The 21,276-nt window shown below is 43.5% G+C and overlaps 1 protein-coding gene across 1 annotated transcript in view; it reads right to left on the bottom strand.

Moving 5' to 3' along the window:
* The window catches only part of LOC116376553 (zinc finger and SCAN domain-containing protein 22-like), a 34,511-nt gene continuing 13,235 nt past the window's right edge, over positions 1 to 21,276 (bottom strand). Inside the window, exons 4-6 of the mRNA XM_031837825.1 lie at positions 4,460 to 4,624; positions 4,030 to 4,141; positions 1 to 3,872 (exon numbers count right to left, since the gene is read on the bottom strand). Of these exons, the coding sequence (XP_031693685.1) occupies positions 2,980 to 3,872; positions 4,030 to 4,141; positions 4,460 to 4,624 (1,170 nt within the window). The 3' untranslated portion in view covers positions 1 to 2,979. The remainder of the gene's footprint in view (positions 3,873 to 4,029; positions 4,142 to 4,459; positions 4,625 to 21,276) is intronic.

The raw sequence follows: 21,276 nt of genomic DNA, 5'->3' as shown, positions 1-21,276 counted from the left end.
TGAAGTACAGTACTTTAATTACATAAAATAGTTAAATGGTATTGAAAAAAACATTCCATGCCCATTTCCAAATGCCCCAGTATTACCGCCCAAGCCTACACTTAGGTACTTGACATTGAGATAAAGGCCCAATGCAGCCGTTTAAGATGAATACACTAATTGTAAGTAACTCTGGATAAGAGTGTCTGCAAAATGACAAATTAAGTAGAATTACTTTCTCACTAAACCCTACCTTTTCTATAATATGGTACCCTCGCTTGGATAAAAATAATTTTAGAATACCTTGGAAATTCTTACATCTTCACTACTTTGTCAAGTAAATTAAGGCATTATCTCACTATAAAAACACCAACCTAAAGAAACAGGTACTCATATGCTTAATTTAGAGTTATTTAAGTAAATGTGATATACATTAAGGCTGCATGGTGCAACTAATGAGGGTTTGAAAAGGAATGTGCATGAAAGGCATGAGCTCTGCTTTAATTTTTTGTGTGCAGGATGTACACATTTTAGCTGCCTCAAATACAATTTGGCAAGCACTTGATAATGCCTCGAATTTCCCAGGGGCATACCCTTTGTGTTGCTGTAATGCCTCCTGAAAAAAAACATGCCATTGGCCGTTGTGCCCTTGGGCTGGAAATAATTCCCTTCTCCTGTTTGGGTGCTGTGGCGGATTAATCAGAATGTATCCCTTTGGACTCTGGTGTTGGCAGTTGCACTTCTTACCTCAGCTGGGGCTCAGTCACTTGGGGCCCAGAGAGGGGAGAGGTCAGGCTTGTCTTTTACACGTTTCTGGTGCTATGCAGAATATCAGAAAGGGAAGAGGACAGGATGGAACATTGTCTTCATATGTGAATGTGTCTTCCTATTCTTAAACCATGTGAAGGGATGGCGTGATTAATGGGGTACCAATTACTTGTCTCCAATGTCTGTGCGCCCTCTTTTGGCAATGGGGGGAGGTGTATGGAACCATTGTATGTCCTCTTTGATGTTGTATATGTATATGACCTAGAGACTCACTCCCCTCAGTGAGCTTGTCCAGGAGTGGTGTCAAGGGGTTTTACTTGAGATGGGAGTATCTAGAGTTGACAATTGAGTTATGCCATTGGATGAGTTGGTGTTTTTGTTCTATACCGTACCAGGAAGATACCGTTCCAGTTTGGAGTAGGAGCGCCAGACACTGGTCTGTACAATAAACTGTTGACACAGCAGTTGCTGTCTGCTATGTATTATAGATACCTTTCACATAAATCTTAACCTTGTGACCATTCTATGTATCGGTTGTGCGTCATGTAGGTCGAGAGGGGTGTATCTTGGCACTTTTGTGTTGTCACTCAATAGTTCATTAGAAATAGGGATTCATTGAAAGTCAATGCTATTGCAAAGCTCTTATTATTAAAGATGTAGTTTAAATATAACTCTGGTGTGTGAAGTTTGTTTCTCCTCATTTGGTAATACAGAAACAACCACAGTGCTCTGAAGCGGCTCTCCGTCACGTGATTGGGTCTTTCTCACAGGCTACAAGTGGAGACCGACACATCGGGGACGCAACTGTGCATGTCCTTATTCAATTTCGAGGCGCATATTGAAGATATTGGAAGAACTGTCTACATTTACTTTGTCAGCCAACGAACAGCAAAAGCACTGGCCTATGTAAATCTACTATTCCCCCATAGTACAAAAGTTGACCCATTCTATTCTGCGAAAAATAAATATTCCAAACAGTCTGGGACAGTTGTGGGATGCAATAGATCCCAAATTAATATAGCTACTAGTGTCAATTTAATTTAATTTTTTAAGCAATGTGGCTGACAAAAAAGATCACAACAATTAGCTTAAAATGTTGATAACCTAAGGCTTTTTCTTCACATTATAAGCGCAGAAATGCGCACACAGCAGTTGGCTAAGTGTGAATACTCCATTAGCGGGAAAACATTCTCATAGCAAATGCGATTATGCAAGTAATGCTTTTATTAAAGGTGCATTTTAGAATCTTGACACTCACGCGCTGTGTATGTATGCCAGTTAGGCTCTACACCCTTTAACGTGGATTAATATGCGTAATTTTAAGAAGTTATTTTGCCACTTTAGTTGTGAATCAAACCTTATCCAAGCCTATGGGCTAGGCTACATGAGGTGTGACTATGATTCGAAAAAGTCGCAAAAAAAAGGAATACGCATGATTCACAAGTCAAACACTAATATTGTCATCCATCAGACTATTCTTGATTTAATCTGATTTTTACATATGCTAAATAATGTGTGTGAAATTAGTTTTTATTTGGAATGGACCATTATCATGCACCGGTCTTAAAACAGGAGCAGGAGGAAAAGAATAGCTAATGGTAGCTGCTTTTCCCGTGGTTCATTTTCATGCCAGCCAGGTAGGCTATACTCCTGTTGTAAAGAGAAGCAATGTGCTTAATATTAGGAAAGTTAAGAAATATAGTAGGCCTAGCCTATAGAAAGCTGATGGGATCCTCTTTTTAAGAGGCCATCACACTCTCATGCAATTGCATAGCCTATAGAAATGTTGCGCAACATAAGCTCATGAAGTGTTTGATTAGATTTTCAATGACATTTGCATTGCTGTCCAAGTGATAAGAGGGACAATCGAATGCTGAGCACCAGGCAGTTTAGCAAGTTTGGTAGGCTACTAATGATCAGAAGCCTAATTACCATGACAAAATGGTCACATGGAATTTGACTGCTGTAATGACTCGTGACTGCAACTAACAGCCCTACACCCACCTGGTGTCCCAGGTCTAAATCAGTGCCTGATTAGAGGAGAACAAGTAAAAAAATGCAATGGAACTGGGTTCCAGGTCAAGAGTTGAGTTTGAGGGCTATACACTATACATGGGCCGTGTGCATTTTCTGCTGGTGTATCCTGAAGTACCTTCTCTCTGAGAACTTCTTCCTTCCCACAGTGCGTACAGGTGAATGGCCTCTCTCTCGTGTGGATCTTCAGATGAATCTTCAGCTGATGCTGGTGGGAGAACCTCTTCTCACACTGGGGAAGCTGTAGGATTTCTCCCCTCTGTGGACTCTCTGGTGTCTCTTCAGGTTGGACGAGTGTGAAAAACTGGCCCGGCACATGTGGCAGCCGAATGGTTTCTCCCCTGTGTGGACCCTCTGGTGCCTCTTCAGGCTGGACAAATGTGAAAAACTGGCCCGGCAATGGTGGCAGCCAAACGGTTTCTCTCCCGTGTGGATCCTCTGGTGGATCTCCACCTGTTTGGGGAAACTGAAGGCTTTCCCACAGAACGAACACGGGAAGCGCTTCTCTTTGCCACCAGATCTACTGATAGAGTTACAACTACTGTAATTTGTCAATGGTCTTCTGTAGCCATTTAGTGTTGAGCCACTGGCATTGTCTGAGGTCTGGTTTAACAGGAGAGTGTGAGGAGGATGAAGGCCAGGTAGTGTCTGTGTTGTCGCAGGTTCCATGTTCCAGTTGATAGATCCTATAGGGTTAATCTGAGACACCATCAGTCTCTCTGAATCACAACTATAGGAGCAGGACGGAGCGTCGCTAGCAGAGTCTGTGTCTGTTCTCTCCTGCCGCATACGGACACTTCCTCGTCCCCGCGGACCAAATCTACGCCTCACCCTGGTCTCAGCCAGTCTGTTGTCACGGAGACTAATTTCGGATGTTGTTTTGTGTTCGACTGCCTGTTTCTGGTTGTGGTTTACAGTGTTGTTCCCCAGCCCAGAGTTGAGGACGTTGTCCAATCCACTGACCTCCACTATGTTGTCTCTGGTCCTGGCCTGCTCGGTGATGTTGTCCCCTGGGTCCTTGGCTGCACCCATCTGAGTCTGGGAATCCAAGATGGCCACCCAGTCTCCTCTGTTAGCCTCCAGCCAACCACCTGCAGGAAGAGGTTACAAAATAGACTTTACAAACATGGCAGAGAAGTCAACATTTTGGAGATGTTCAGTTTATGCGTTTCAAATGATATCCAGGTGCATCACTATTCCCATTGAATATCTATTACTGTATGTAGGCTATATGTATTTCTCCCTTACCTTGCTCCCCCATCTTTAGTCCACTCAGCAGATCAATGATCTCTGGTCCGTCTTCTATGGTCTCCTCTTTGACCAGCAGCAGATCAGGCTTCCCATCCTCCATGTCTTCCGACTGTAAGAGATACAGAGTGAGAGGATGTTGGATCAAGAAATCTGATATGAGCACCCTGCTATGGGGCATCTTCTGATTGGGCAATGAGGGATTTCTATGAGTACTATGCAAATGTGTTAATTTGATTACTTGACACAAGACCGTATCCACAAAGCGTCTCAGCGTAAGAGTGCTGATCTAATATCAGGTCCCCACCTGTCTACATAGCTTTATTCATTATAATAAGAAATGCTCCTAGATCAGCTCTCCTGCTCTGAAAGGCTTTGTGGATACGGGCCCTGACCTAATACCATTCAGACAGTAGTTCAGTGGGCTCACCTCAGTGAGACTGTGTGTGAGACTGTGCTGCTCAGCTAGTTTCTCTGTGGGTTCAGGAGGTGGTGTAGTCTGGTTGTCCTCCATGACCATGGTCCCCTCAGGGTTCCCCAGACCCTCCTCACACCCCTCCTCCTTCACCAGCAGCACCTCTGGACCCTCCTCCTCCTGAAAGAGACAGGTAACACAGACGGACATAAACTCCCTCAGGTATGTACACACAGATAAACACACTTTCAACATGGAGTGTTTACCCATCTCCACTATGTTTGAGTCCTATACTGTAGTTACAGAATTACTTCATTGTTGTTAAGGGTTCGTACCCTTTTTAAAAATATATATATTTTCCTTAAATGACATACCAAAATCTAGCTGCCTGTAGCTCAGGACATGCATATTGTTGATACCATTTGAAAGGAAACACTGAAGTTTGTGGAAATGTGAAATTAATGTAGGAGAACATAACATATTAGATCTAGTAAAAAAATGTTTTTGTTCCATATTTGAAATGCAAGAGAACGTCCATACTTTCAGTTAGGAGTCTAGGTGTAATTTAGATTTTGGTCACCAGATGACAGCAGTATGTGCAAAGTTTCAGACTGATCCAGTGAAGAATTCAATTACAGCACCAGGTCTGCCAGGAGTTTGTCCAAATGTACCAAATAGGTCAATTGATACATTTAAGTACATCACTATAGAGAACATACAAAATGCAAAAAGTATGTTTACACAGGAATGTCATAAATGATGGATCATTAACTTTCACTCATCTAGATGACCGGGCAGGGTGGGTGTGGAGCCAGAGACAGCAGTTGGGTCAAACTGTAGACCAAGTTCCTACGTTAACATAAAAATGAATTTTATCAAACAAAACTATGCTACATTTTCTCTGGGACCCTTGGGATGAAAAATCAGAGCAAGATTAAAAAATGTAATTTCCTTCATAGGTGAATATCAAACCAGTTGCCATGATAAGTGTTTTGTTGTGCACTCGCCTCAAAAAATAGCATGGTATTTTTTCACTAATAGCTACTGTTAATTGGACACAGCAGTTAGATTAACAAGAATTTAAGCTTTCTGCCCATATAAGACATGTCTATGTCCCCGGAAAGTTGGTGTTTAGCTAGGTGTTTAGCTTCATAGTTTGTTCTCCATATAATTTTTTAAAATAGGGAGCCAAATTTGTTTTTACAATGTAATTGTAGTCACATTAGCGCACTTTGGGGACACCGATTCCGTATAGGTTAAACCCATCATGGTGGACGTAAATGAGTCAGCAATGATAAGTCATCAGACAAACCTGACTAAACTACTTGTGTACTCTAGGTGTTTAGCTTCATAGTTTGTTCTCCATATTATTTTTAAAAATAGGGAGCCAAATTAGTTTTCACCACTTATTTCCATGACTGATCAAAATAAGTGTTCTCTCTTGTCCCTCTGCAACGACTTATGGTGAAATCTGTTTGGACCATGGAATCGCAATAAAATCAATATTTAATCATATCGGCACATTGTATCATGAGGTCCCTGGCTATTCCCAGCCCTAATTGGTTATAAAGTGCGTTTGTGTGTATGCAGAATAGGGTGAGAGCAGATGTGATGTATACTAAACAATCTCACTGAAAAGTCCCATTTTGTGTTTATTCAACATAAACAAGTTTTAAATACACGGGTACACACACACGGGTCTCTCTGCGTACCTGGCAGACATCTCAGCTTGGATGTCGGCCCACCACCTCAAGCTCAACAAGATGGAGCTGCTCTTCCTCCCAGGGAAGACCTGCCAGCTCCAAGACCACATCACGGTTGATTGACAACTCCATGGAGTGCAAAGAACATCAAAGCAGGGACCTGCTGCAACTATGATATGTGGTTGTCTCACCCAGCGATCTTAAGATTAATGCACTGCTTTTAAGTCGCTCTGGATAAGATCTGCTAAATAACTTAATGTAAAATCTGCATGAACTTGAAAAACTGCATTAATTTTCTCATTAAGTGTCTTAGGAAAAAAGAAAGTAATGAAATAGGCATTTGTGAATCAAATAGCCTACACAGTAGAATCACTATGTAACATACTTTAGGCTTATATATCATATCGGGTTGCAATATTCTATTCGGGAATATTCAACACTGAAATCTGTTACACTCATTATTGCAAATGCGTCTGGATATTTTCTGCTGTCAATAAATTAATCTTTATATTTAATGCAGTGTTTGATCTAAACAGCAGAAGCTATCGAGTAGAATGGTTACTTTCTATGTTCGAGTGGAATGGTTTTTCTGCTGGTGTATTCTGAGGCTCCTCTGAGAATCTCCCATGTGGACCTTCAGGTGCATCTTCAGGTTGCCAGCCAGGGCAAAGTGCATGTCACATTGGGTACAGCAGAATGGTTTCTCCCCTGTGTGGACCCTCTGGTGCCTCTTCAGGTCACCAGCCTGGGAAAACCTCTTCTCACACTGGGGGCAGCTGTATGGTTTCTCCCCTGTGTGGACCCTCTGGTGCCTCTTCAGGTCACCAGCCTGGGAAAACCTCTTCTCACACTGGGGGCAACTGAAAGGTTTCTCCCCTGTGTGGACCCTCTGGTGGATCTCCACATTCTGGAGGCAGCTGAAGCCTTTGTTACAGAACATGCAGAGGAACCGTTTCTCTTTACGATTGCCTGATGTTGCTCCCCGAGCCTTGGCCCTTTGGTCCTTTGAATTCAATACCTGATCGAAAAGGACGCGGCCGTGTGAATCCGAAGGTGACATTGACGTGGATACTGGGTTGTGATCCCTGAATGTCTGTAAAGGGGAGTGGGTGGCGACATTTGTCTTTAAGCTTCCCCTGTAATCTAAGAAATCTTTGCCTTGTGAGTGTCCTTCTCCTAAATGACTGTTGTCTACATTCCATGTCAGATGAGCGTTGCCCTCCACTTTCACATCATTGACAACAACTTCCCCTTTCTTATCTAGACACCCTTCAGAGTATACACTACTACTGTACTGGTTCCAGTCCCCTCTACACAGATCAGTGTGTGTCTCTAAACCCAAGGTCATGTTGTCAGGGTCCATCTCTGTAGCGTAAGAACAAGACGGATCACTGCCAATCTCTAATGCGCCACCGGAGTCCCGATGGGAATGAACCATCCTCGGACTTGGGTTACCATAAAGTAAATATTCTGAACTGGGAGCAGGGGAACAGCCCAGTGGCCCCAGTCTGTCTGTGTGTGAAAGCCTTTGTGTTACAGTTAAAGTCTCGGTGTCTGTCTCTGACTTGAGGACGGCGTTTGCCGGTCCACTGACCTCCATGATGCTGCGTCGTGTCCTAGGCTTGGGCGCAGCAGCGGTGTGTAGGTCTTCCGTGGCTACAGGGGGCGCTACTCCAGTGGTTTCTACTGTCTGGATGTCTCTGCTGTGTCGTGGGTCCTCCACTCCTTCAGACCTCTCCTGCTTGACCCCAGGAACTCTAGCCTCTGCAGCCTGACAAGAGAGGTTTATTACCGGCACATGAGTTGAATTAGTTAATGTCGTAGTGAACTCACAAGCTCTTATGACAAATAAGGACGAACATGAATAGCTGAGGAGAGCCTTTCTGAAATAAACTGGCCACATTTGATGTACTGTAATTTTGATGTAACACTATGACACTAACCTCTATCACGATAACGTGCTGGGTTGAGGTTCCACTCCCCTCATCAACAGTGATTGGTTGGTCATCTCTCCATGTATTGTGTCCCACTGGCTTCACAAAGCTCCTGTGGCCTCCAGTGAGATGTCCTTCACCTGAGACAATGATTGAGGGAAAAGTGGTTGTTAGGTTAGCTACTCTCAATGCTCAACAGTATATTGTACACTAATGACAGTATACATTTGGCAAGGATGTAAGGTAGCACTTCTAAAAACTTAATACACTATTGATTATGTTCCATGCATCATATTATTTTAAAAGTATGACAATAGGAAATGTGGTTAAAATATGATACTGTCTTTGTGGAATAAGAATTGTCTTAATTGACCTGCCTAGTAAAATGAAACAAATTGTGCAAGATAGCTAAGTAATCAGGGTAAGTATTGCACGCTATCCAAACATTAACCATAGACTTAGATAGACGTCCCATTATGGTAACGCCATTGTAGTACAGACTGAGATATGTTCCCGGATTCATCCAATAGCATTGAGGAGATTACCAATAAGTGCATAGATGACGTCGTCCCCAAAGTGTATCCAAACCAAAACCAATGGATTTCCAGCAATAGCAGCACTGGGCTCAAGTTAGAGCTAAAGTATCTATATCCACAGTAAAACGAGGCCTATATTGACATAACCTGAAAGGCCGCTCAGCACGGAAGAGGCCGCTGCTCCAAACCGCCATAAAATGTCAGACTACGGTTTGCAACTGCACATGGGGACAAAGATGGTACTTTTTTCTTATGAAACAAAAATATAACTGTTTGGCTATATTGACCATCGTTATGTTTGGAGGAAAAGGGGGAGGGTTGCAAGCAAAAGAACACCATCCCAACTGTGAAGCACGGGGGTGGCAGCAAGTTGTGGGGGTGCTTTGCTGCAGGAGGGACTGGTGCACTCACAAAATAGATGGCATCATGAGGTAAGAAAATTGTGTGGATACAGTGCCTTGCGAAAGTATTCGCCCCCCTTGAACTTTGCGACCTTTTGCCACATTTCAGGCTTCAAACATAAAGATATAAAACTGTATTTTTTTGTGAAGAATCAACAACAAGTGGGACACAATCATGAAGTGGAATGACATTTATTGGATATTTCAAAAAAATTTAACAAATCAAAAACAGAAAAATTGGGCGTGCAAAGTTATTCAGCCCCCTTAAGTTAATACTTTGTAGCGCCACCTTTTGATGCGAGTCGCTTGGTATGTCTATCAGTTTTGCACATCGAGAGTGACATTTTTTCCCATTCCTCCTTGCAAAACAGCTCGAGCTCAGTGAGGTTGGATGGAGAGCATTTGTGAACAGCAGTTTTCAGTTCTTTCCACAGATTCTCGATTGGATTCAGGTCTGGACTTTGACTTGGCCATTCTAACACCTGGATATGTTTATTTTTTAACCATTCCATTGTAGATTTTGCTTTATGTTTTGGATCATTGTCTTGTTGGAAGACAAAGCTCCATCCCAGTCTCAGGTCTTTTGCAGACTCCATCAGGTTTTCTTCCAGAATGGTCCTGTATTTGGCTCCATCCATCTTCCCATCAATTTTAACCATCTTCCCTGTCCCTGCTGAAGAAAAGCAGGCCCAAACCATGATGCTGCAACCACCATGTTTGACAGTGGGGATGGTGTGTTCAGGGTGATGAGCTGTGTTGCTTTTACGCCAAACATAACATTTTGCATTGTTGCCAAAAAGTTCAATTTTGGTTTCATCTGACCAGAGCACCTTCTTCCACATGTTTGGTGTGTCTCCCAGGTGGCTTGTGGCAAACTTTAAATGACACTTTTTATGGATATCTTTAAGAAATGGCTTTCTTCTTGCCACTCTTCCATAAAGGCCAGATTTGTGCAATATACGACTGATTGTTGTCCTATGGACAGAGTCTCCCACCTTAGCTGTAGATCTCTGCAGTTCATCCAGAGTGATCATGGGCCTCTTGGCTGCATCTCTGATCAGTCTTCTCCTTGTATGAGCTGAAAGTTTAGAGGGACGGCCAGGTCTTGGTAGATTTGCAGTGGTCTGATACTCCTTCCATTTCAATATTATCGCTTGCACAGTGCTCCTTGGGATGTTTAAAGCTTGGGAAATCTTTTTGTATCCAAATCCGGCTTTAAACTTCTTCACAACAGTATCTCGGACCTGCCTGGTGTGTTCCTTGTTCTTCATGATGCTCTCTGCGCTTTTAACGGACCTCTGAGACTATCACAGTGCAGGTGCATTTATACGGAGACTTGATTACACACAGGTGGATTGTATTTATCATCATTAGTCATTTAGGTCAACATTGGATCATTCAGAGATCCTCACTGAACTTCTGGAGAGAGTTTGCTGCACTGAAAGTAAAGGGGCTGAATAATTTTGCACGCCCAATTTTTCCGTTTTTGATTTGTTAAAAAAGTTTGAAATATCCAATAAATGTCGTTCCACTTCATGATTGTGTCCCACTTGTTGTTGATTCTTCACAAAAAAATACAGTTTTATATCTTTGTTTGAAGCCTGAAATGTGGCAAAAGGTCGCAAAGTTCAAGGGGGCCGAATACTTTCGCAAGGCACTGTATGTTTACATTTAAAAAAATAATGTATGAACTTGACCATGGGCATTTTTACTGGGATTAAATGTCAGGAATTGTGAAACTGAGTATTTGGCTAAGGTGTATGAACTTCCAACTTCAGCTGTATGTAAGAATGCTGTTCATTGACTACAGCTCAGCCTTCAACACCATAGTACCCTCCAAGCTCATCATGTAGCTCGGGGCCCTGGGTCTGAAACCCGCCCTGTGTAACTGGGTCCTAGTGTTAGATGGGCTGCCCCCAGGTGGTGAAGGTAGGCAACAACACCACCACTACGCTGATCCTCAGAGGGGCCCCACAAGGGTGCATGCTGTGCCCCCTCCTGTACTCCCTGTTTACCCATAACTGCATGGCCACTCAAGCCTCCAACTCAATCATCAAGTTTGCAGATGACAAACCAGCAGTAAGCCTGATCACCAACAACAACGAGACAGCCTACAGGGAGGAGGTGAGGGCCCTGGCGTAGAGGTGCCAAGAAAATAACCTCTCCCTCAACAAAACTAAGGACCTTATCGTGGACTTCAGGAGACAGCAGAGGGAGCATGCCCCCATCCACATCCATGGGGCCGCAGTGGAGAAGGTGAAAAGCTTCAAGTTCCTCGGCGTACATGTCACTGACAAACTGAAATGGTCCACCCACACAGACAGTGTGGTGAAGAAGGTGCAACAGCGCCTCTTCAACCTCAGGAGGCTGAAGAAATTTGGCTTGGCTAAGATCCTCAAACTTTTACGAAAGCACAATTGAGAGCATCCTGTTGGGGTGTATCACAGCCTGGTACGGCAACTGCACTGCCCGCAACCGCAGGACTCTCCAGAGGATGATGTGGTCAGCCCAACGTATCACCGGGAGCACACTGCCTGCCCTTCAGGACATCTACAGCACCCGGTGTCACAGAAGGCCAAGAATTTCATCGAGGACATCAGCCACTCGAACAACTGCTTGTTCACACACTATCATCCAGACGACGAGGTCAGTACAGGTGCATCAAAGCTTGGACCGAGAGACAGAAGCAGTTTCAATCTCAAGGCCATCAGACTACTAAATAGCCATCCCTAGCAGGCCTCCATGTAGTACCCTGCCCTGAACTTAGTCACGGTCACTAGCTGGCTACCACCCGGTTACTCATCCCTACATCTTAGAGGCTGCTGCCCTATGTACACAGACATGGAACACTGGTCACTTTAAATGTTTACATACTGTTTTTCATATGTATAGTGTATTCTAGTCAAGTTCATCCTATTCAACTATTGCTGTACATATACTATTCTAGCCACGTATTCTTCAGATATTCTATCCACATACTGTCCATAATATCTATACATCCCATCACATACATACATATATACACTGAACAGAAATATAAAAACGCAACATATGAAAGTGTTGGTCATGTTTCATGAGCTGAAAAAAACTAAAACAAATGTTCCATACACACCAAATGCTTATTTCTCTCAATGCTGTTTACATCCCTGTTACTATCTCTTTTGCCAAAACAATCCATCCACCTGACAGGTGTGGCAAATCAAGAAGCTGATGAAACAGCATGATTACACAGGTGCACCTTGTGCTGGGGACAATTAAAAGGCCCCTCTAAAATGTGCAGTTTTGAATCCAGCCCAGGATTCCACATCCGGCCTCTTTACCCGGACAGCTGATGAAACCCTTGCCTTGATGACAGCTTTGCACACTCTTGGCATTTTCTCAAATCAGCTTCACCTGGAATGCTTTTCCAACAGTCTTGAAGGAGTTCCCACATCTGCTGAGCACTTGTTGGCTACTTTTCCTTCACTCTGCGGTATAACTCATCCGTAAACATTTCAATTGGGTTGAGGTCGGGTGATTGTGGAGGCCAGGTCATCTGATGCAGCACTCCATCACTCTCCTTCTTGGTCAAATAGCGCTTACACAGCCTGGAGGTGTGTTTTGGATCATTGTCCTGTTGAAAAGCAAAATGATAGTCCCACTAAGCGCAAACCAGGTGGGATGGTGGCTACTATAGCATTCTGCAGTGATACATGCTGGTTAAGTGTGCCTTGAATTCTACATTTAAAAAAAATCTGACTGTCACCAGCAAAGCACCCCCACACCACCACCTCCGTGCTTCACGGTGGGAACCACACATGCTGAGAATCTGTTCACCTACTCTGCGCATCACAAAGACACTTAGGTTGGAACAAAAAAATCTAATTTGGACTCAGACTAATGGACAGCTTTCTTCAGGTATAATGTCCATTGCTGGTGTTTTCCTTGGGCCAAGCAACTCTCTTCCTGTTATTGGTGTCCTCTAGTAATGGCGTCTTTGCAGAAATTTGACCACGAAGGCCGGATTCAGTGTCTCCTCTGAACAGTTGATGTTGAGATGTGTCTGTTACTTGAACTCTGAAGCATTTATTTGGGCTGCCATTTCTGAGGCTGGTAACTCTAATGAGCTTATCCTCTGCAGCAAAGTAACTCTGGGTCTTTCTTTCCTGTGGCGGTCCTCATGAGAGCCAGTTTCATCATAGTGTTTGATGCTTTTTGTGACTGCATTTGAATAAGTTCTTAATTTTCCGTATTGGCTGACCTTCATGTCTTAAAGTAATAATGGACTGTTTCTATTTGCTTATTTGAGCTGTTCTTGCCACTATGGACTTGGTATTTTACCAAATAGGGCTATTTTCTGTATACCACACCTACCTTGTCACAACACATCTGATTGGCTCAAAACACATTAAGAATCAAAGAAATTCCACAAATTAACTTAACAAGGAACACCTGTTAATTGAAATGCATTCCAGGTGACTACTTCATGAAGCTGGTTGAGAGAATGCCAAGAGTGTGAAAAGCTGTCAAGGCAAAAAAGGTGTCTACTTTGAAGAAAATCAAATTAAAATATTTTGATTTAACTTTTTTGGTTACTACATTATTTCATAGTTTTGATGTCTTCACTGTTATTCTAAAATGTAGAAAATAGTACAAATAAAGAAAAACCCTGGAATGAGGTGTCCAAAATGTTTACTGGTACTGTATATATATTCATACTCCGGACTCCGACATTGCACGTCCTTATACACTGCTCAAAAAAATAAAAGGGAACACTTAAACAACACAATGTAACTACAAGTCAATCACACTTCTGTGAAATCAAACTGTCCACTTATGAAGAAACACTGATTGACAATAAATTGCACATGCTGTTGTGCAAATGGAATAGACAACAGGTGGAAATTATAGGCAATTAGCAAGACACCCCCAATAAAGGAGTGGTTCTGCAGGTGGGGACCACAGACCACTTCTCAGTTCCTATGCTTCCTGGCTGATGTTTTGGTCACTTTTGAATGCTGGCAGTGCTTTCACTCTAGTGGTAGCATGAGACGGAGTCTACAACCCACACAAGTGGCTCAGGTAGTGCAGCTCATCCAGGATGACACATCAATGCGAGCTGTGGCAAGAAGGTTTGCTGTGTCTGTCAGCGTAGTGTCCAGAGCATGGAGGCGCTACCAGGAGACAGGTCAGTACATCAGGAGACGTGGAGGAGGCCGTAGGAGGGCAACAACCCAGCCGCAGGACCGCTACCTCCGCCTTTGTGCAAGGAGGATCACTGCCAGAGCCCTGCAAAATTACCTCCAGCAGGCCACAAATGTGCATGTCTGCTCAAACGGTCAGAAACAGACTCCATGAGGGTGGTATGAGGGCCCGACGTCCACAGGTGGGGGTTGTGCTTACAGCCCAACACCGTGCAGGACGTTTGGCATTTGCCAGAGAACACCAAGATTGGCAAATTCGCCACTGGTGCCCTGTGCTCTTCAGATGAAAGCAGGTTCACACTGAGCACGTGAGTCTGGAGACGCCGTGGAGAACGTTCTGCTGCCTGCAACATCCTCCAGCATGACCGGTTTGGCGGTGGGTCAGTCATGGTGTGGGGTGGCACTTCTTTTGGGGGCCGCACAGCCCTCCATGTGCTCGCCAGAGGTAGCCTGACTGCCATTAGGTACCGAGATGAGATCCTCAGACCCCTTGTGAGACCATATGCTGGTGCGGTTGGCCCTGGGTTCCTCCTAATGCAAGACAATGCTAGACCTCATGTGGCTGGAGTGTGTCAGCAGCTCCTGCAAGAGGAAGGCATTGATGCTATGGACTGGTCTGCCCGTTCCCCAGACCTGAATCCAATTGAGCACATCTGGGACATCATGTCTCGCTCCATCCACCAACGCCATGTTGCACCACAGACTGTCCTGGAGTTGGCGGATGCTTTAGTCCAGGTCTGGGAGGAGATCCCTCGGGAGACCATCCGCCACCTCATCAGGAGCATGCCCAGGCGTTGTAGGGAGGTCATACAGGGACGTGGAGGCCACACACACGACTGAGCCTCATTTTGACTTGTTTTAAGGACATTACATCACAGTTGGATCAGCCTGTAGTGTGGTCTTCCACTTTAATTTTGAGTGTGACTCCAAATCCAGACCTCCATGGTTTGATAAATTTGATTGCCATTGATAGTTGAATGTGCTGACAACAAAATCACACAAATTATGTAATGAAAAAAGTATTCAATAAGAATATTTCATTCATTCAGATCTAGGATGTGTTATTTTAGTGTTCCCTTTATTTTTTTGAGCAGTGTATTTCTTAATTCCATTATTTTACTTTTAGATTAGTATGTATTGTTAGATATTACTGTTGGAGCTAGGAATACAAGCCTGCAATAACATCTGCTAAACCTGTGTATGTGATCAATAAGATTTGATCTCAACGTTTCAAACTGACCAATTGTCCCTGTTCCCAAGAACTCCAAGGTAACCTGCCTAAATGACTATGGTCCCGCGGCACTCACATCTGTAATTATGAGTGCTTTGAAAGGCTGGACATGACATATCAACACCCTCAACCCAGATACCCTGGACACACTCCAATTCGCGTACCGCCCCAACAGATCCACAGATGACGCAATCTCAATTGCACTTCACACTGCTCTCTCCCAAGAGGGGAAATAACTATGTGAGAATGCTGTTCATAGACTACAGCTCAGTGTTCAATGACAAAGTCCTCTCCAAGCTCGGGACCCTGCGACTGAACACCCCTCTCTGAAACTAGATCCTAGACTGCCTGGCCGGCCCTTGGTGGTAAGGGTAGGCAACAACACCTTCGCCACGCTGACCCTCAACATGGGGGCCACCCAGGTGTGTGCTTAGTCCCTTCCTTTAAACCCTGTTCACGTACAACTGCACAGCCACGCACAACTCCAATACCAACTTCACATTTGCTGACGACGCGACCGTGGTAGGCCGGCGATGAGACAGCTTACAGGGTGGAGATCAAAGACCTCGCACACATTCACATACACTACAAACCCACACATTATATACTGCTGCTAATCTGTAATTTATTTTACGCTTATTATCTATCCTGATACCTAGTCACATTACCCTGCCTTTATGTACATAACTACCTCAAATACCTCGTACCCCTGCACAGTGATATCACAGACAGAAGGGGTAACCCAGACAGGTCACAGGGGCTATAAAGCTGAAGCATCCGTTTAGAACGTTTTCCCACCACCAAATATGGTAGTGAGAGGAAGTCCAGTCGCGGATAGTGGGAAAGGATGAAACTAGGTGAAACTGGGCTGACATTCTGCACATTTTCTCATAGATTAAATGTCTTCTCTCAATTTTCTGTACCCAAAACTACAATATTTTAAACACAGTGCACTAAGTTTTATAGACTTGATGCTTTGCTAAAGTAAAAAAAAAGAAACATTGTTTAGAAGGAGTGCAACGGATTCCCATAGGGTGGCGCACAATTGGCCCAGCGTCGTCCGGGTTTGGCCGTCATTGTAAATAAGAATGTGTTCTTAACTGGCTTGCCTAGTTAAAAAAAGGTTCAATTAAAACAAAAAATATACATACTACAATGTGCCAATAGTATCTTGCTAGGTATTGCTTGGCCCACCTCCTTGCTTGTTCTGCCCACTATGCTTCACTTGTTCCCACTGTAAAACGACATCTTATCTTTGGTTAGTTATAAATATGTTTGGTGATATGGTACTGATACTCTATGTACATAGCGTCAATCTTGTGTATTTTATTCCTTGCGTTACAATTTGTATTTTGCTTCTTTTTTTACTCTGTCATTGGGAAGCACTTGTAAGCATGTATTTCACAGTAAAGTCGGCACCTGTTGTATTCGGTGCATGTAACAAATACAATTTGATTGAAGGCCATCTCCATTTTGAAGTAGTCAATTTTTTTTCTTCTACTACTTCTATGAATTGGCAAACAAACTGAAAGTGTGCATACTGCCACCTATATTGTGTTGTTTGAACAGGTATAAAGCCAAAGTTGGCGATTTACTGGCACCTGCAGTTCTGGAATTTTTACTCATGAGTATAATTCATTGGCTAGTCAAAGATACCTGAATGGAATAATGTGATCCTTAACTCATGAAGTCCCACCCAGTTTACTGCTTCAAAACGGTGAAAGTACTCAATGGCGCTGCTCATGCTAAAAGGCTTTTGAGTCCACTATCATTCTCTAGGACCAAGACACAATTGTGTGTAACACATCTGAACACATGCGTAGAGGGGAACGGAGCGATGGGCCCCGCAGCCTCTGCCTTCTGCAAAATGTACCTCTTGCCATTCCTCTGTATCGATCGAGGATCTTGACACTACTGGGACGACGCTCCCGTGCCACCTTCAGTTCCAGCATCTGTAGTTTCCTCCGCAATCCCCGGTTTTCTTTTTGGCTTTGAGACATTTCCAAACGAAACACTGCATAGTCGTCGTCTATGAGTTTACAGACCTCTGCCACGGCTGCATTCGCTAACACCTCCATGATGGAGGCTATTTGAGTGTGAAACACTACACAGTTAGCCATGTTAGCTAACGTTAACTACGAAGTTAGCGTTACCTAGAAAAATAACACCGAGTACTGTCTCCAACGTGAATTAAAGACTCCCTGGGACAAGTATGTGACGCTGTGCAGTTAAACGAGTTTGAGTTCCAGGGTGTTAATAAACGTCCAAATAACAACAAACAAGCTAACGTGGAAATTGTTATCACTTAACTTCCCTTTACACAGAAGATAAATTATATTATTGGTTGTCGTCATAGCTCTAAAGGCGTGGTTAAATGTAACATCCATGCGCACTGTTCTCTGAAATACGGTACTACTTATTACATTACACATCAACTCTCCTATGATCAGTGGTTATGTCCGAATACCAACACAAGCGTACTATATACTTAATTAAACTGCATACTAATTTCGGCATTTGATTTAGTAGAATTCACTATTTTCCGACCCGTATTTTTGTATTTTCACCCCCAGACATTATTTCTTAGCGGTCTTAATGATGTATGTTAACGTGTAAATGTGAATATGAATTATGCCCCCATTTCAGATTACTCTGACGTTTTTCTTGCGCTGTACCCAATGATTTATGTTTTTCTTGCGCTGTACCCAATGATTTATGAACGCTTGCTTGGTAGGTCGAAGTCCTTATTGTGGTTTTACAGACGTGTTTAATATGTTTTATTTTCACACATTATTTGAATATTTATGAAATGCACATTGTTATATTTGGTATCACTAATTTGTTTTCCCTCGACTCCAAACCTATTAGATGCGTGGAACGGATGTGGGTGGGGCTGTGTCTACATAAGGGTGCTAATTTAAACAACTCACAAAAGCTCTGAAGGCCGTGAGGGCGACACTTAAAGCTTATTAAAGAGCAGTGTTACTTTCAAGAGCAGTGTGTGGGTTTCTTCTTTTTCTCATGTTTGGTATAGCCCTTCGTTCACTCCAGATTTGACTGCCCTTGACCAGCACAAAAACACCCTGTGGCGTACTGCACTAGCATTGAATAGCCTCCGCGATATTCAACTTTTCGAGGAAGTCAGGAACCAATACACACAGTCAGTTAGGAAAGCTAAGGCTAGCATTTTCAAGAACAGAAATGTGCATCTTTGCAGCAATAATTCCCAAATGTTTTGGAACACTAAAGTCTGTGGAGAATAAGAGTACCTCCTCCCAGCTGCCCACTGCACTGAGGCTATCCCCACCCTGGCCAACAACTCTGCATCCTGCAGCAACTGGTCCAAGGCCCGCCCCTTCTCCTTTACCCAAATCCTGACAGCTGAGAGCTGCAAAATCTGGATCCCTACGAATCAGCTGGGCTAGACAATCTGGACCCTCTTTTCCAAAAATTATCTGTCCGCCATTGTTGCAACCCCTATTAATACTCTGTTCAACCTCTCTTTTGTATCGTCTGAGATTCCTAAAGATTGGAAAGGGGGAGACACTCTAGACCCAAACTGTTACAGACCTATATCCATCCTGCCCTGCCTTTTTTAAAGTCTTCGGAAAGCCAAGTGAACTAACAGATCACCGACAATTTCAAAACCCGCCGTACCTTCTCTGGAGTGTTGCAATCTTGTTTCCGAGCTGGTCACGGGTGCACCTCAGCCACGCTCAAGGTCCTTAATCGATATCATAACCGCCATCGATAAGAGACAGTACTGTGCAGCCATCTTCATTGACCTGGACAAGGCTTTCGACTCTGTCAATCACCAGATTCTTATCATCAGACTCAACAGCCTTGGTTTCTCTAATGACTGCTTCGCCTGGTTCACTAACTATTTCTCAGATAGAGTTCAGTGTGTCAAATCGGAGGGCCTGTTGTCCGGACCTCTGGCAATCTCTATGGGGGTGCCACAGGGTTAAATTCTCGGGCCGACTCTTTTCTCTGTATATATCAATGATGTCGCTCTTGCTGTGGGTGATTCTTTGATCCACCTCTACGCAGACAACACCATTCTGTATACATCTGGCACTTCTTTGGACACTGTGTTATTAACAAACCTCCAAACAAGCTTCAACGTCATACAACACTCCTTCCGTGGCCTCCAACTGCTCTTAAAGGCTAGTAAAATTAAATGCATGCTCTTCAACCGATCGCTGCCCGCACCCGCCCGCCCGGCTAGCATCACTACTCTGGAAGGTTCTGACCTAGAATATGTGGACAACTATAAATAACTAGGTGTCTGGCTAGACTATATAAACTCCTTCCAGACTCACATTAAGCACTATTGGCCTATTTATTGCCATACCTCCTTACTTCATTTGCACACACTGTTTACAGATTTTTATATTGTGTTATTAACTGTACGTTTGTTTATCCCATGTGTAACTCTGTGTTGTGGTTTTTGTCGCACTGCTTTGCTTTATCTTGGCCAGGTTGCAGATGGAAATGTGAACTTGTTCTCAACTGGCCTACCTGGTTAAATAAAGGTGTAATAAAAGTATGCTTACAGTGCATTTGGAAAGTTTTCACTTTTTCCGCATTTTGTTATGTTACAGCCTACATTTTTATACATTTTCACCTTTACATAAGTATTCATACCCTTTACTCAGTACTTTATTGATGGACCTTTGGCTGTGATTACAGCCTCAAGTCTTCTTAGGTATGCATAAAGCTTGGCCCACCATTTTTGGGGAGTTTCTCCCATTTTTCTCTGCAGATCCTCTCAATTTCTGTCAGGTTTGATGGGGAGCGTCGCTGCACAGCTATTTTCAGGTCTCTCCAGAGATGTTCGATCGGGTTCAAGTCCGGGGCCCTCAAGGACATTCAGAGACTTGTCCCGAAGCCACTCATGCATTTTTTTGGCTGTGTGCTTAGGGCCGTTGACCTCTTGGAAGGTAAACCTTCGCCCCAGTCTGAGGTCCCGAGTGCGCTGGAGCAGGTTTTCATCAAGGATATCTCTGTACTTTGCTCCGTTCATCTTTCACTTGATCCTGAAAAACAACCCCACAGCATGATGCTGCCACCACAATGCTTCACTGTAGGGGTGGTGCCAGGTTTCCTCCAGACGTGACACTTGGCATTCAGGCCAAAGAGTTCAATCAGGCCAAAGAGTTTCATCAGACCAGAGAATCTTGTGTCTGAGAGTCCTTTAGGTGGCCGGGGTAGGCCGTCATTGGGGACCTTCAATGCTTTTGGTACCCTTCCCCAGATCTGTGCCTTGACACAATCTTGTCCCGGAGCTCTATGGACAATTCCTATAACCTCATGGCTTGGTTTTTGCTCTGGCATCCACACTGTCACACTGGGACCTTAATATACACAGGTGTGTGCCTTTCCATATCATGTCCAATCAAATGAATTTACCACAGGTGGACTCCAATCAAGTTGTAGAAAAATAGTAAGGATGATCAATGGAAACAGGATGCACCTGAGCTCAATTTTGAGTCTAATTACAAAGGGTCTGAATACTATGTTTTGAAGAATACAATTTAAAAAAACATTTCTAAAAACCTGTTTTTGCCTTGTCATTATGGGGAATTGTGTGTAGATTGAGTTAAAAAATAATTTAATCAATTTTAGAATAAGGCTGTAACAAAATGAGGAAAAGGGAAGGGGTCTGAATATTTTCCGAATGCACTGTATACCTTTAGATGGAGCTGAATTTGTCTATGATCTTCAAAGCATTTGGGAGGGATTGAGATACATTGTCTAGATTAAGTAAGATATCATTGGCATATGCAATTATGTGATACATAGAATTGAGATATTGGTGTAATTTCATTTGATTGTCAAATT

This window comes from Oncorhynchus kisutch, linkage group LG12, assembly GCF_002021735.2.
Source record: "Oncorhynchus kisutch isolate 150728-3 linkage group LG12, Okis_V2, whole genome shotgun sequence".
Taxonomy (NCBI): Eukaryota; Metazoa; Chordata; class Actinopteri; order Salmoniformes; family Salmonidae; genus Oncorhynchus; species Oncorhynchus kisutch.
This window is presented reverse-complemented; position numbering and strand designations above follow the sequence as displayed.